Source organism: Anomaloglossus baeobatrachus, chromosome 1, assembly GCF_048569485.1.
Source record: "Anomaloglossus baeobatrachus isolate aAnoBae1 chromosome 1, aAnoBae1.hap1, whole genome shotgun sequence".
In the NCBI taxonomy this organism is placed as follows: domain Eukaryota; kingdom Metazoa; phylum Chordata; class Amphibia; order Anura; family Aromobatidae; genus Anomaloglossus; species Anomaloglossus baeobatrachus.
This window is the reverse complement of record NC_134353.1, coordinates 17750331-17764889: the sequence shown is the minus strand read 5'-3', so window position 1 is coordinate 17764889 and position 14559 is coordinate 17750331. Positions and strand designations below refer to the sequence as shown.

At 53.7% G+C, this 14559-nt stretch overlaps 1 protein-coding gene across 1 annotated transcript in view; it reads right to left on the bottom strand.

Annotated features, from left to right (window-relative positions):
• Nucleotides 1-14559, bottom strand: part of ALMS1 (ALMS1 centrosome and basal body associated protein) — a 47692-nt gene that overhangs the window by 16469 nt on the left and 16664 nt on the right. The window contains exons 7-12 of the mRNA XM_075345982.1: nucleotides 7236-8719; nucleotides 6977-7082; nucleotides 4319-4480; nucleotides 3962-4206; nucleotides 2700-2862; nucleotides 828-891 (exon numbers count right to left, since the gene is read on the bottom strand). Of these exons, the coding sequence (XP_075202097.1) occupies nucleotides 828-891; nucleotides 2700-2862; nucleotides 3962-4206; nucleotides 4319-4480; nucleotides 6977-7082; nucleotides 7236-8719 (2224 nt within the window). The remainder of the gene's footprint in view (nucleotides 1-827; nucleotides 892-2699; nucleotides 2863-3961; nucleotides 4207-4318; nucleotides 4481-6976; nucleotides 7083-7235; nucleotides 8720-14559) is intronic.

Sequence of the window (14559 nt, the reverse complement as noted above, 5' to 3'; positions counted from 1 at the left end):
ACACCTATGGGAATGTGGCATGCAGTGTCCTCCATGTCTGCCCCGGCGTGGTGCGATCAGCGCCTCCTGGCTGTAGACACCTATGGGAATGTGGCATGCAGTGTCCTCCATGTCTGCCCCGGCGTGGTGCGATCAGCGCCTCCTGCCTGTAGACACCTATGGGAATGTGGCTTGCAGTGTCCTCCATGTCTGCCCCGGCGTGGTGCAATCAGCGCCTCCTGGCTGTAGACACCTATGGGAATGTGGCATGCAGTGTCCTCCATGTCTGCCCCGGCGTGGTGCGATCAGCGCCTCCTGCCTGTAGACACCTATGGGAATGTGGCTTGCAGTGTCCTCCATGTCTGCCCCGGCGTGGTGCAATCAGCGCCTCCTGGCTGTAGACACCTATGGGAATGTGGCTTGCAGTGTCCTCCATGTCTGCCCCGGCGTGGTGCAATCAGCGCCTCCTGCCTGTAGACACCTATGGGAATGTGGCATGCAGTGTCCTCCATGTCTGCCCCGGCGTGGTGCAATCAGCGCCTCCTGCCTGTAGACACCTATGGGAATGTGGCTTGCAGTGTCCTCCATGTCTGCCCCGGCGTGGTGCGATCAGCGCCTCCTGCCTGTAGACACCTATGGGAATGTGGCTTGCATGTCACTCCTTGTGCCTGTTGTATGTACATGTGTCCCCGTGGTCGGAGCCGGGGCCACAAACACTTCTATCACAGATTATTAACCCTAGCAGGACGGAGCCGATCTCATCAGAAGGACAGCCAGTAAATCCTTCCCTGGATGTCAGTATAGTGCCAGGACTCTGAGGTCCTCTCTGCCCAGGGCTCACATCTCACCTCTTGGACCGTTGGATCATCTCTTTTTTTGGGATGGTTCGGTTCTGCTGCAATAATCTGAAATCTATGAGACAAAACGTGTGAGATGAACTGGAAACTAATGTGATAATCAGAAGGTTCTAGGCACCTAGAGCAGACAGAGACCACAGCGGGCAATGTATGCCAACGGGGACCGGCAGAGGTCAGAAAGATGGACAGAATTTCAGTCCCTGACCTATACAAGAAAAGGCTGGAGAAAGAGAAGGGACAACACAACCAGGAGGAAGATGAGGAAGGGCAAAGAGGGACCTGGAGGAAGAGAAGGGATAGAGGAACCAGGAGGAAGAGTTGGAGGACAGTGGGGTCTGGAGGAAAGACAGAGGGACAAGGAGGAGGAGAATGAAGGAAGAGGAGGGACAGAGGTACCAGGAAGAAGGTGTATTGATAAGTAGGGTCTGGAGGAAGAGGGACAGGTGCCTGGAGGGAAAGGAGAAAAGATAGAAGTGCCTGGAAGAAGGAAGTGGGACATTCCAATCAAGAGGAAAAGGAGGAAGGACAGAGGGGAAAAGGAGGAAGGACAGAGGAGAAGATGAGGGACAGAGGAACCAGAAGGCAAGGGTGGAGGGATAGCGCAACCAGAAGGAAGCAGATGAGGGACAGTGGGCCCTGGAGGAATGAGGAGAAGGGACAGGCTTTGAGAAAGAGAAGGAAAGAGAGAGGCCTGGAGGGAGAGAATGAGGTACAGAAGGGCCTGGAGGAACCAGGAGGAAGAGGTGGACAGACAGCACAATCAGAAGGAAATGGAGAAGGAACAATCGGGCCTGGAGGAAGCGGCAGAGGGACTGCGGCGTAGAGAAAGAAAAGGAAAGACAGGGGCCTGGAGGAAGCAGAGGCGGGACAGAGGAACCAAGAGGAAGTGCAGGAGGCAGTGGAGACCAAGGAGGAAGCAGGGGAGGGACAGTGGAACCAAGGGGAGGATGAGGGAACAGAGGAAGCAGAGGAGGGGCAAATGAACCAGGAGTAAGAGGGGAATGGATGAAGAGGAGGAGGGACACAGCAGCCTGAAGGAAATGAAGGAGGTACAGAGGGGCCTAAAGAAAGTGAAGGAAGGACAGAGGCGCCTAGAGGAAGTGAAAGAAGGACAGAGGGGCCTGCAGGAAATGAAGGAGGCACAGAGATGAATGGAGATAGAGGAGGAACAGAGAAGCTAGGAGGAAGAGGAGGGACGGAGAAACCAGGAAGAAGAGGAGGAAGGATCCCGGAGGAGGACGACAGAGGAGCCTGGAGGACAAATGAGGGACAATAAGGGGTCTGGAGGACAGGGGGGCCAGAAGATTCTGAAGGAGGAAGAGAATGAGGTATAGAGAGGCCTAAAGAAAAAGGAGGGGGTAGATGAGGAGGGGGACAGAGGGACCAAGAGGAGGAGAGATCGAGAGGTCCAGAGAAAGAACCGAAAAGTGTCTGAAGGATGAGGAGAGATAGAGGGGTCTGAAGGAAGTGGAGGAGGAACGGGGTAACAGAAGGAAGAGAAGGGACAGAGGAACCAGGAGGAAGAGAAGGAGAGAAATAGGAGGAAGGACAGAGGGCCCTGGAGGAAGAACAAATGGGCCTGAAGGACGTGGAGGAGGGACAGAGGAGCCTAAAGGAAAAAAATAACTGACAGTAAGGGGTCTGGAGAAACAGGGAAAAAGGACAGAGGGGCCTTGGGGAAATGGAGGGACAGAAGTACCTGAAGAAGAGGATGAGGTAAAGAGGGACAATAAGGGGTTTCTAGGAAGAGGAAGGACAGAGGAGGAGTAAAAACAGCGCAGTTGTAGAATGATGGAGTTTGGAGGAAGGGGAAAGGAGGATAGAAATTAGAGTGCTTGATCCTGCCATCATTCTGGCTTTCACCTTTGTTTTGGTGAGCTGCGCTCCTCGATGGCTGGTTGAAGAGCTCGTCTCTCTCATCTTGGAACACGCTCTGAAGCTTGCGTTCCTCTGTGAGGAGCTGCAGTCGTTTCACCCTCTCCCCAGAGCGGAAGATAAAGTCCGGCCGATGAGATCTCAGAGACTCCTGAGACACAACACAGAGGATTAGACAGGACCTAGAGGACCACGCTCCTGACACCACACTCACTTACCCTCACTTGCAAGGTCGAGGACTGCGCTCCTATAATTCGTATAGACCTGGCTCACTATGAATGCGGGTGCTCTAGGGAAACAGTCAATACTCCAAAAATACAAAATTATCCCCGGCACTCCAAGAGAAAAAAGAAACAATGTCTGGGTATTTTTGATGTTTTTTATTGTGAATAGTCTTATCTCGACGTTTCGGTCATACCTTGACCTTTATCAAGAGAATTAATCAGACTCAAAAGGGAAACAGCCTATATGGTAACAGTGTCCTATGCCAGGGCTATGCTCAAAAGTGGTAACTTGGAAAAAGGTCAAAGACCTGGTGTATGAGATGATACAGGCTTGTGTCCAGGGGGAATGGTGGCTGGCTACTGAGTAGCCAGCCACCATTCCCCCTGGACACAAGCCTGTATCATCTCATACACCAGGTCTTTGACCTTTTTCCAAGTTACCACTTTTGAGCATAGCCCTGGCATAGGACACTGTTACCATATAGGCTGTTTCCCTTTTGAGTCTGATTAATTCTCTTGATAAAGGTCAAGGTATGACCGAAACGTCGAGATAAGACTATTCACAATAAAAAACATCAAAAATACCCAGACATTGTTTCTTTTTTCTCTTGGAGTGCCGGGGATAATTTTGTATTTTTGGAGGACTGCGCTCCTGACACCACACTCACCTGCAGGGTAGAGGACCGCTCTACTGACACCACTCTCACCAGCAGAGTCGAGGACCGCGCTCCTGACACCACACTTACCCTCACCTGCAGGGTCGAGGGCCGCTCTCCTGACACCACACTCACCCACCCTCACCTGCAGGGTCGAGGACCTCGCTCCTGACACCACACTCACTCACCCTCACCTGCAGGGTCGAGGACCTCGCTCCTGACACCACACTCGCCTACCCTCACCTGCAGGGTCGAGGACCTCGCTCCTGACACCACACTCACCTGCAGGGTAGAGGACCGCTCTACTGACACCACTCTCACCAGCAGAGTCGAGGACCGCTCTCCTGACACCACACTCGCCCAGCCTCACCTGCAGGGTCACTTTGATGAATGGCTTGTCCTGTGTAGTGGGTATGACCCTGGCGCTGTGGATCGGGCCGTCTGGTCTCTCGGTCACCTGGTCCTGCTCATTCTTCTCCCGCAGAGGTTCTCTCCAGGGTTTGGTGCTGGTTACTGCCTCGTACCAGGCCAGTCCCGGACCACTCCTCATCCTCGGCGCATTCTCTTTCCGAGACTCGGATTTTAAGTTTTCAGCCGGCACAAACCAGCTCAGCCCTGCGATTACAGCGAGAAGTGCCCGAATATGACACATGGAGACAGACGGGTAATATCTACCCTACACATCACCAGTCTACACCAGTGTGACACCGCTGGAGACGTCACCCACCTGGCGGGATGTACAGTGCCGCTACAGTCACTTTCCTTTTTGACGTCCTTGTGTTGGCCTCCATGTTCCCAGCCGTCAGCCGCTCACCTCCTGGAGATGGGAACGTGGTCCCCACATCTCTGGTGTTTTTCCTGGTGCCGCTCATCACAATCTCCAGCTCTCCTACAGGAACCAGAGACTCTCAGTGCAAGTAATGGACGTGGGGGGCTACAAAGAGGGGATGCCGAGAGACCAGTCCCACCAGTATGCACCAGTGCTGAGAGCAGGACTCTGGTGACCTCTACATAAACAGACCCTAGGTAATGATGGTGGGTTCCCCTTTACACCATGTTCCAAATTATTATGCAGATTGGATGTAAGTGTCCTCGCGATTAATAATGAAGCTCATTGATGGTTTTGTGTCTCGGGGTCTTTGGATCACTGAAATCAATCTCAGATCCCTGTGATAATTAGTTTCCAGGTGAGGCCCAATAAAAGGAAAACTGGATGCTCCACAATATTAAGCAGCCACAGTTTTCAAGTAACATGGGAAAGAAGGAGGATCTCTCTGCTACCAAAAAGCATCAAATAGTGCAATGCCCTGGACAAAGGATGAAAACATTAGATATGTCACGAAAACTTAAGTGTGATAATCATACTGTGAAGAGATCTGTGGCTGATTCTGAGCACATAGGTGTTGGTGCAGATAAAGGCAGAATGAGGAAGGTTTCTGCCAGGCAAGTCCATCGGATTAAGAGAGCAGCTGCTAAAAAGCCATTACAAACCAGCAAACAGATATGTGAAGCTGCTGGTGTCTCTGGAGTCCCTCGAACCTCAAGGTGTAGGATCCTTCTAAGGCTTGCTGTGGTGCATAAACCTACTAATCGGCCACCCCTAACCAGTGCTCACAAGCACAAACGGTTGCAGTGGGCCCAGATATACATTAAGACTAATTTTCAAACAGTCTTTTTTACTGATGAGTGTCGAGAAACCCTGGATGGTCCAGATGGATGGAGTAGTGGTTGGTTGGTGGATGGCCACCATGTCCCAACAAGGCTGCGACATCAGCAAGGAGGTGGAGGAGTCATGTTTTGGGCCGGAATCATGGGGAGACATCTGGTAGACCCCTTTGTGGTTACTGAAGGTGTGAAAATGACCTCTGCAAAGTATATAGAGTTTCTGACTGACAACTTTCTTCCTTGGTACAAAAAGCAGAAACGTGCCTTCAGGAGCAAAATCATCTTCATGCATGACAATGCATCATCTCATGCTGCAAAGAACACCTCTGTGTCATTGGCTGCTATGAGCATAAAAGGAGATAAACTCATGGTGTGGCCACCATCTTCCCCTGACCTGAACCCTATAGAGAACCTTTGGAGTATCATCAAGCATAAGATCTATGAGGGTGGCAGGCAGTTCACATCAAAACAGCAGCTCTGGGAGGCGACTCTGACATCATGCAAAGAAATTCAAGCAGAAACTCTCCAAAAACTCACAAGTTCAATGGATGCAAGAATTGTGAAGGTGACATCAAAGAAGGGTTCCTATGTTACATGTAGCTTGGCCTGTTAGGATGATCTGGATGGAAATAGCTTTTTATTTCAGTGACTATGACCTCCTAATGCTGCAAATTCCACAAATCAGCATTATCAGTTAGAAACTCTCCTGTGCCTAATAATTTGGAACAGGAAGATTATACTGTTATCATTGAGAGGTTTCTTCAATAAATTTATATATATACTTTAACGGGTGATGACTGTTATTAGACGGACGGTCACCTGCACCGAGCATTCAGGAAAATCAGAGAAAAATATCATTTGCACAATAATTTGGAACATGGTGTATTTTTCGCACTTTCTGTAGAACAGTGTTCTATACTGGATCTGCCGCTTACACAGACCCACATCCACTAATATCTCAGCCCGTCCATGCTACACACACGGCTCTGCGCATTACTGCCTCGCCCCTATAGACTCTAGGTGAAAGTAAGTGCCGCCCCCCGAATTACATGGACATGTACTACAGTGTATGTGGATACTGGGGTAATTATGCTACTCTGAGACTGGAAAGGTTTCCCGTTCGCTTGGACACAGAGGCGGCCCGTTCCCCAGGACGCGGAGGCGGCCCGTTCCCCAGGAAGGCGGAGGTGGCCAGTTCCACAGGACGCGGAGGCGGCCCGTTCTCCAGGACGCGGAGGCGGCCCGTTCTCCAGGAAGGCGGAGGCGGCCCGTTCCCCAGGAAGGCGGAGGTGGCCCGTTCCCCAGGAAGGCGGAGGTGGCCCGTTCCCCAGGAAGGCGGAAGCGGCCCGTTCCCCAGGAAGGCGGAGGCGGCCCGTTCCCCAGGAAGGCGGAGGCGGGCCCGTTCCCCAGGAAGGCGGAGGCGGCCCGTTCCCCAGGAAGGCGGAGGCGGCCCGTTCCCTAGGAAGGCGGAGGCAGCCCGTTCTCCAGGAGGACGGAGGCGACCTGTTCCCCAGGATGCGGAGGCAGCCCGTTCTCCAGGACGTGGAGGCAGCTCGTTCCCCAGGAAGGCGGAGGCGGCCCATTCCCCAGGAAGGCGGAGGCAGCCAGTTCCCCAGGACGCGGAGGCGGCCCGTGCCCCAGGGCACGGAGGCGGCCCGTTCCCCAGGACACGGCCGGTTCGCCTGGACACACAGTCAGTCTGTTCACACAAGTTTCCTACCAGCCTGGATGCCTTTGTTCATCCTGCGGCTGCTCTTCTTCTGTCTTAGCGCTGGACTTGGTTCCCATAAAGAGTTGGACAAGCTGACCGATTCTGCATCCGCCATCTGAAAGAGACACAATGAGTGACCGGAGAGCGGTGTTTGTAGCCTAATCTGGAGATAAGCGGCATCATGACCCCAGAGCCTGGACAATGCAGCTACTGGACAGGATCCTTCAGACAATTTCCCCCTCTCAGTGAAGATCTCGCTTTCCTCTACCTTCGTCTGGCTCCTCAGCAGCTCCTGCACCTCCAGCCTGGACGTTCCCCGGCCTGCGGATGCTCGTTTCGATCTCCTCACCGGCTCCTCTGTGTGTTTCTTTTGGAGGTTGATGGTGCTGTACAGACGGCCAAGTCTTGAGGAAGGGAGAACTCTCCCGGGCCCAAAAGCCTTTATCAGTCTGATGGTGTCTATGGTGGACACAGAGTTGCTGCCGACAGTCATGGACGAGATGTCGCTGCCCACCTGTGACTGTGTGCTGGCGGTGGCACTATCAGTCACTGAACTTCTCGCCTCTGACATGAGGTCTGACTGCAGAGAGCCGCTGTCAGGACTGTCCTCGTAGGGTTTACCCACTGAGTCATCATCCAGCGCAGGGTCTTCCCTCAGTTTCCTCTTGTACCACATCTCTCGGGCAGATTTCTTCGTCTCTCTCTTCTGATGCCTCTCCTCGTCTTTAGATGACCTTAGTGAGCGGGTTGTGGGGTTCTGCAGCAGCCTGGCCAGCCGCTCGAGACGCTCCACAAGGGACACCTCCACATCACTGCTGGGTTCGGTTGCCCGCCTTCTGCTTTCAGTATATCGCGCCCACAGATCGTCCAGGCTCTGGTGGGACACAACACTCTGAGTTCTCGAGAAGCTCTGGTCAGGGGTCTGTGTGCTCTCGTGATTCAGGTCTCCGGGGGTCTGTGCGCTCTTGTGAGTCAGGTCTCTGGGGGTCTGTGCGCTCTTGTGAGTCAGGTCTCTGGGGGTCTGTGCGCTGTTGTGACTCAGGCCTCCAGGGGTCTGTGCGCTCTTGTGAGTCAGGTCTCTGGGGGTCTGTGCGCTCTTGTGATTCAGGTCTCCGGGGGTCTGTGCGCTCTTGTGATTCAGGTCTCCGGGGGTCTGTGCGCTCTTGTGAGTCAGGTCTCTGGGGGTCTGTGCGCTCTTGTGACTCCGGTCTCTGGGGGTCTGTGTGCTCTCGTGACTCAGGTCTCTGGGGGTCTGTGCGCACTTGTGACTGGGGCCTCCAGGGGTCTGTGTGCTCTCGTGACTCAGGTCTCTGGGGGTCTGTGCGCTCTTGTGAGTCAGGTCTCTGGGGGTCTGTGCGCTCTCGTGACTCAGGTCTCTGGGGGTCTGTGCGCTCTTGTGAGTCAGGTCTCTGGGGGTCTGTGCGCTCTTGTGACTCAGGCCTCCGGGGGTCTCTGCGGGGGTCCGTCCAGGAGTTTCTGCAATAGTTTCCCCTCTCGTTCTTGCTTTCGAGGCCCTGGACTCTGTTCGTTGATTAATATCTTCTTGGGAATAATCAATTTCCGGCTGTAATGGGAGGAACTCGTTATCCTCCCTGGAGGAGGCTGGATACGGCCGCCATCCTCTGGGATCCGATATATCTGTGGAGCTTCTAGGATGCAGGGGACTGTGATTCGCAGAATCCTTCTCTACCAGAGATGACAGCGCAGCGGTCGCTGATGGAAGCCGGGATAATTGCAGGTCATCAGCTGGACCTAGAAAGAAGAACGTACTGAATGAATTTCCAACCAGGACGACACACGAGGTCTTACGTGACAGCAACACGCAGATTTCATGTATCGAGTACTGAGTTCCATCCACATACAAGCGTGCCTCGGTCTCATCTCGTTCTATCCTCGTTCTTGCCTCATTCTATCCTCGTTTTGGCACCTCCTATCCTCGTTCTGGTCCCTTCTCTCCTTGTTCTGTCCTCTTTCTTACCTTGTTCTGGCCTCTTTCTATTCCCGTTCTCGCCCCGTTCTATCCTCGTTCTGGCCCCGTTCTATTCTTGTTCTGGCCCCGTTCTATTCTCGTTCTGGCCCCTTCTATCGTCATTTTGGCCCCTTCTATCGTCGTTCTTGCCTCATTCTATTTTTATTCTGGCCCCATGCTATTCTTGTTTTTGCCCTTCTATCCTCATTCTGGCCCCGTTCTATCCTCGTTCTGGCCCCGTTCTATCCTCGTTCTGGCCCCGTTCTATCCTCGTTCTGGCCCCGTTCTATCCTCGTTCTGGCCCCGTTCTATCCTCGTTCTGGCCCCGTTCTATCCTCGTTCTGGCCCCGTTCTATCCTCGTTCTGGCCCCGTTCTATCCTCGTTCTGGCCCCGTTCTATCCTCGTTCTGGCCCCGTTCTATCCTCGTTCTGGCCCCGTTCTATTCTCGTTCTGGCCCCGTTCTATTCTCGTTCTGGCCCCGTTCTATTCTCGTTCTGGCCCCGTTCTATTCTCGTTCTGGCCCCGTTCTATTCTCGTTCTGGCCCCGTTCTATTCTCGTTCTGGCCCCGTTCTATCCTCGTTCTGGCCCCGTTCTATCATCGATCTGGCCCCGTTCTATCATCGATCTGGCCCCGTTCTATCCTTGTTCTGGCCCCGTTCTATCCTCGTTCTGGCCCCGTTCTATCCTCGTTCTGGCCCCATTCTATTTTCGTTCTGGCCTCATTCTATCCTCGTTCTGGCCTCATTCTATCCTCGTTCTGGCCTCATTCTATCCTCGTTCTGGCCTCATTCTATCCTCGTTCTGGCCTCATTCTATCCTCGTTCTGGCCTCATTCTATCCTCGTTCTGGCCTCATTCTATCCTCGTTCTGGCCTCATTCTATCCTCGTTCTGGCCTCATTCTATCCTCGTTCTGGCCTCGTTTTGACTCTGTTCTATCCTCATTCTGGCTCCTTTCTATCTTTGTTTTGGCCTTGTACTAGCCTTGTTCTCGCTCCGTTCTGGCTTCGCTCTATCCTCCTTCTATACTCGTTCTGGCCTCGCACTGGCTCCTTTCTATTCTCGTTTTATTCTGATTCTGGCCTCGTTCTGGCCCCATTCTATTCTCGTTCCGGCCCAGTACTATTCTTGTTCCGGCCCCGTTCTATTCTCGTTCCGGCCCCGTTCTATTCTTGTTCCGGCCCCGTTCTATTCTCGTTCCGGCCCCGTTCTGGCCCCTTCTATCTTCGTTCTGGCCTCGTTCTATCCTTGTTCTGGCCTCGTTCTATCCCCGTTCTGGCCTCGTTCTATCCCCGTTCTGGCCTCGTTCTATCCCCGTTCTGGCCTCGTTCTATCCCCGTTCTGGCCTCGTTCTAACCCCGTTCTGGCCTCGTTCTAACCCCGTTCTGGCCTCATTCTAACCCCGTTCTGGCCTCATTCTAACCCCGTTCTGGCCTCATTCTATCATTCCTCTGGCCTCGTTTTGATTCTGTTCTATCCTCATTCTGGCTCCTTTCTATTTGTTTTGGCCTTGTACTAGCCTTGTTCTCGCTCCGTTCTGGCTTCACTCTATCCTCCTTCTAGCCTCATTCTGGCCTCCTTCTATACTCGTTCTGGCCTCGTTCTGGCCCCGTTCTATCCTCGTTCTGGCCCCGTTCTATCCTCGTTCTGGCCCCGTTCTATCCTCGTTCTGGCCCCGTTCTATCCTCGTTCTGGCCCCGTTCTGTTCTATTCTCGTTCTGGCCCCGTTCTGTTCTATTCTCGTTCTGGCCCCGTTCTATTCTCGTTCTGGCCCCGTTCTATTCTCGTTCTGGCCCCGTTCTATTCTCGTTCTGGCCCCGTTCTATTCTCGTTCTGGCCCCGTTCTATTCTCGTTCTGGCCCCGTTCTATTCTCGTTCTGGCCCCGTTCTATCCTCGTTCCGGCCCCGTTCTATCCTCGTTCCGGCCCCGTTCTATTCTGGTTCCGGCCCCGTTCTATCCTCGTTCCGGCCCCGTTCTATCCTCGTTCCGGCCCCGTTCTATCCTCGTTCCGGCCCCGTTCTATTCTCGTTCCGGCCCCGTTCTATTCTCGTTCCGGCCCCGTTCTATTCTCGTTCCGGCCCCGTTCTGGCCCCTTCTATCTTCGTTCTGGCCTCGTTCTATCCTCGTTCTGGCCTCGTTCTATCCCCGTTCCGGCCTCGTTCTATCCCCGTTCCGGCCTCGTTCTATCCCCGTTCCGGCCTCGTTCTATCCCCGTTCCGGCCTCGTTCTATCCCCGTTCCGGCCTCGTTCTATCCCCGTTCCGGCCTCGTTCTATCCCCGTTCCGGCCTCGTTCTATCCCCGTTCTGGCCTCGTTCTATCCCCGTTCTATCCCCGTTCTGGCCTCATTCTAACCCCGTTCTGGCCTCATTCTATCATTCCTCTGGCCTCGTTTTGATTCTGTTCTATCCTCATTCTGGCTCCTTTCTATCTGTTTTGGCCTTGTACTAGCCTTGTTCTCGCTCCGTTCTGGCTTCACTCTATCCTCCTTCTAGCCTCATTCTGGCCTCCTTCTATACTTGTTCTGGCCTCATTCTGGCCCCGTTCTATCCTCGTTCTGGCCCCGTTCTATTCTCGTTCTGGCCCCGTTCTATTCTCGTTCTGGCCCCGTTCTATTCTCGTTCTGGCCCCGTTCTATTCTCGTTCTGGCCCCGTTCTATTCTCGTTCTGGCCCCGTTCTATTCTCGTTCTGGCCCCGTTCTATTCTCGTTCTGGCCCCGTTCTATTCTCGTTCTGGCCCCGTTCTATTCTCGTTCTGGCCCCGTTCTATCCTCGTTCTGGCCTCGTTCTATCCTCGTTCTGGCCTCATTCTATCCTCGTTCTGGCCTCAGTCTATCCTTCCTCTGGCCTCGTTTTGACTCTGTTCTATCCTCATTCTGGCTCCTTTCTATCTTTGTTTTGGCCTTGTACTAGCCTTGTTCTCGCTCCGTTCTGGCTTCGCTCTATCCTCCTTCTATACTCGTTCTGGCCTCGCACTGGCTCCTTTCTATTCTCGTTTTATTCTGATTCTGGCCTCGCTCTGGCCCCATTCTATTCTCGTTCCGGCCCAGTACTATTCTTGTTCCGGCCCCGTTCTATTCTCGTTCCGGCCCCGTTCTATTCTTGTTCCGGCCCCGTTCTATTCTCGTTCCGGCCCCTTCTATCTTCGTTCTGGCCTCGTTCTATCCTCGTTCTGGCCTCGTTCTATCCCCGTTCTGGCCTCGTTCTATCCCCGTTCTGGCCTCGTTCTATCCCCGTTCTGGCCTCGTTCTATCCCCGTTCTGGCCTCGTTCTATCCCCGTTCTGGCCTCGTTCTATCCCCGTTCTGGCCTCGTTCTAACCCCGTTCTGGCCTCATTCTATCATTCCTCTGGCCTCGTTTTGATTCTGTTCTATCCTCATTCTGGCTCCTTTCTATTTGTTTTGGCCTTGTACTAGCCTTGTTCTCGCTCCGTTCTGGCTTCACTCTATCCTCCTTCTAGCCTCATTCTGGCCTCCTTCTATACTCGTTCTGGCCTCGTTCTGGCCCCGTTCTATCCTCGTTCTGGCCCCGTTCTATCCTCGTTCTGGCCCCGTTCTATCCTCGTTCTGGCCCCGTTCTATCCTCGTTCTGGCCCCGTTCTATCCTCGTTCTGGCCCCGTTCTGTTCTATTCTCGTTCTGGCCCCGTTCTGTTCTATTCTCGTTCTGGCCCCGTTCTGTTCTCGTTCTGGCCCCGTTCTGTTCTCGTTCTGGCCCCGTTCTATTCTCGTTCCGGCCCCGTTCTATTCTGGTTCTGGCCCCGTTCTATTCTGGTTCCGGCCCCGTTCTATCCTCGTTCCGGCCCCGTTCTATCCTCGTTCCGGCCCCGTTCTATCCTCGTTCCGGCCCCGTTCTATTCTCGTTCCGGCCCCGTTCTATTCTCGTTCCGGCCCCGTTCTATTCTCGTTCCGGCCCCGTTCTATTCTCGTTCCGGCCCCGTTCTGGCCCCTTCTATCTTCGTTCTGGACTCGTTCTATCCTCGTTCTGGCCTCGTTCTATCCCCGTTCCGGCCTCGTTCTATCCCCGTTCCGGCCTCGTTCTATCCCCGTTCCGGCCTCGTTCTATCCCCGTTCTGGCCTCGTTCTATCCTCGTTCTGGCCTCGTTCTATCCCCGTTCTGGCCTCGTTCTATCCCCGTTCTGGCCTCGTTCTATCCCCGTTCTGGCCTCGTTCTATCCCCGTTCTGGCCTCGTTCTATCCCCGTTCTGGCCTCATTCTAACCCCGTTCTGGCCTCATTCTAACCCCGTTCTGGCCTCATTCTAACCCCGTTCTGGCCTCATTCTATCATTCCTCTGGCCTCGTTTTGATTCTGTTCTATCCTCATTCTGGCTCCTTTCTATCTGTTTTGGCCTTGTACTAGCCTTGTTCTCGCTCCGTTCTGGCTTCACTCTATCCTCCTTCTAGCCTCATTCTGGCCTCCTTCTATACTTGTTCTGGCCTCATTCTGGCCCAGTTCTATCCTCGTTCTGGCCCCGTTCTATTCTCCTTCTGGCCCCGTTCTATTCTCCTTCTGGCCCCGTTCTATTCTCCTTCTGGCCCCGTTCTATTCTCCTTCTGGCCCCGTTCTATTCTCCTTCTGGCCCCGTTCTATTCTCCTTCTGGCCCCGTTCTATTCTCCTTCTGGCCCCGTTCTATTCTCCTTCTGGCCCCGTTCTATTCTCCTTCTGGCCCCGTTCTATTCTCCTTCTGGCCCCGTTCTATTCTCCTTCTGGCCCCGTTCTATTCTCCTTCTGGCCCCGTTCTATCCTCCTTCTGGCCCCGTTCTATCCTCCTTCTGGCCCCGTTCTATCCTCCTTCTGGCCCCGTTCTATCCTCCTTCTGGCCCCGTTCTATCCTCCTTCTGGCCCCGTTCTATCCTCCTCCTGGCCTCATTCTATCCTCGTTCTGGCCTCATTCTATCCTCGTTCTGGCCTCATTCTATCCTCGTTCTGGCCTCATTCTATCCTCGTTCTGGCCTCGTTTTGATTCTGTTCTATCCTCATTCTGGCTCCTTTCTATCTTTGTTTTGGCCTTGTACTAGCCTTGTTCTCGCTCCGTTCTGGCTTCGCTCTATCCTCCTTCTAGCCTCATTCTGGCCTCCTTCCATACGCACTGGCTCCTTTCTATTCTCGTTTTATTCTGATTCTGGCGTCTTTCTGGCTCCATTGTAGACTTGTTCTGGCCTTGTTTTTCCTCGTTCTATCCCTGCTCTGGCTCAGTTCTTGAATCTTTCTGGCTCCGTTCTAGCCTCTTTCTGGCTTTGTTCTGGCCTTGTTCTATCCTCGTTTTGGCCCCTTCGATCCTCATTTGGGCCCCTTCGATCCTCATTTGGGCCCCTTCGATCCTCATTTGGGCCCCTTCGATCCTCATTTGGGCCCCTTCGATCCTCATTTGGGCCCCTTCGATCCTCATTTGGGCCCCTTCGATCCTCATTTGGGCCCCTTCGATCCTCAGTTGGGCCCCTTCGATCCTCAGTTGGGCCCCTTCGATCCTCATTTGGGCCCCTTTGATCCTCGTTCTATCCTTACTGTGGCCTCGTTCTATCCTTACTGTGGCCTCGTTCTATTCTTGTTCTGGGCTCCTTCTATCCTCGTTCTGGCTCCTTCTATCCTCGTTCTGGCTCCTACTATCCTCGTTCTGGCTCCTA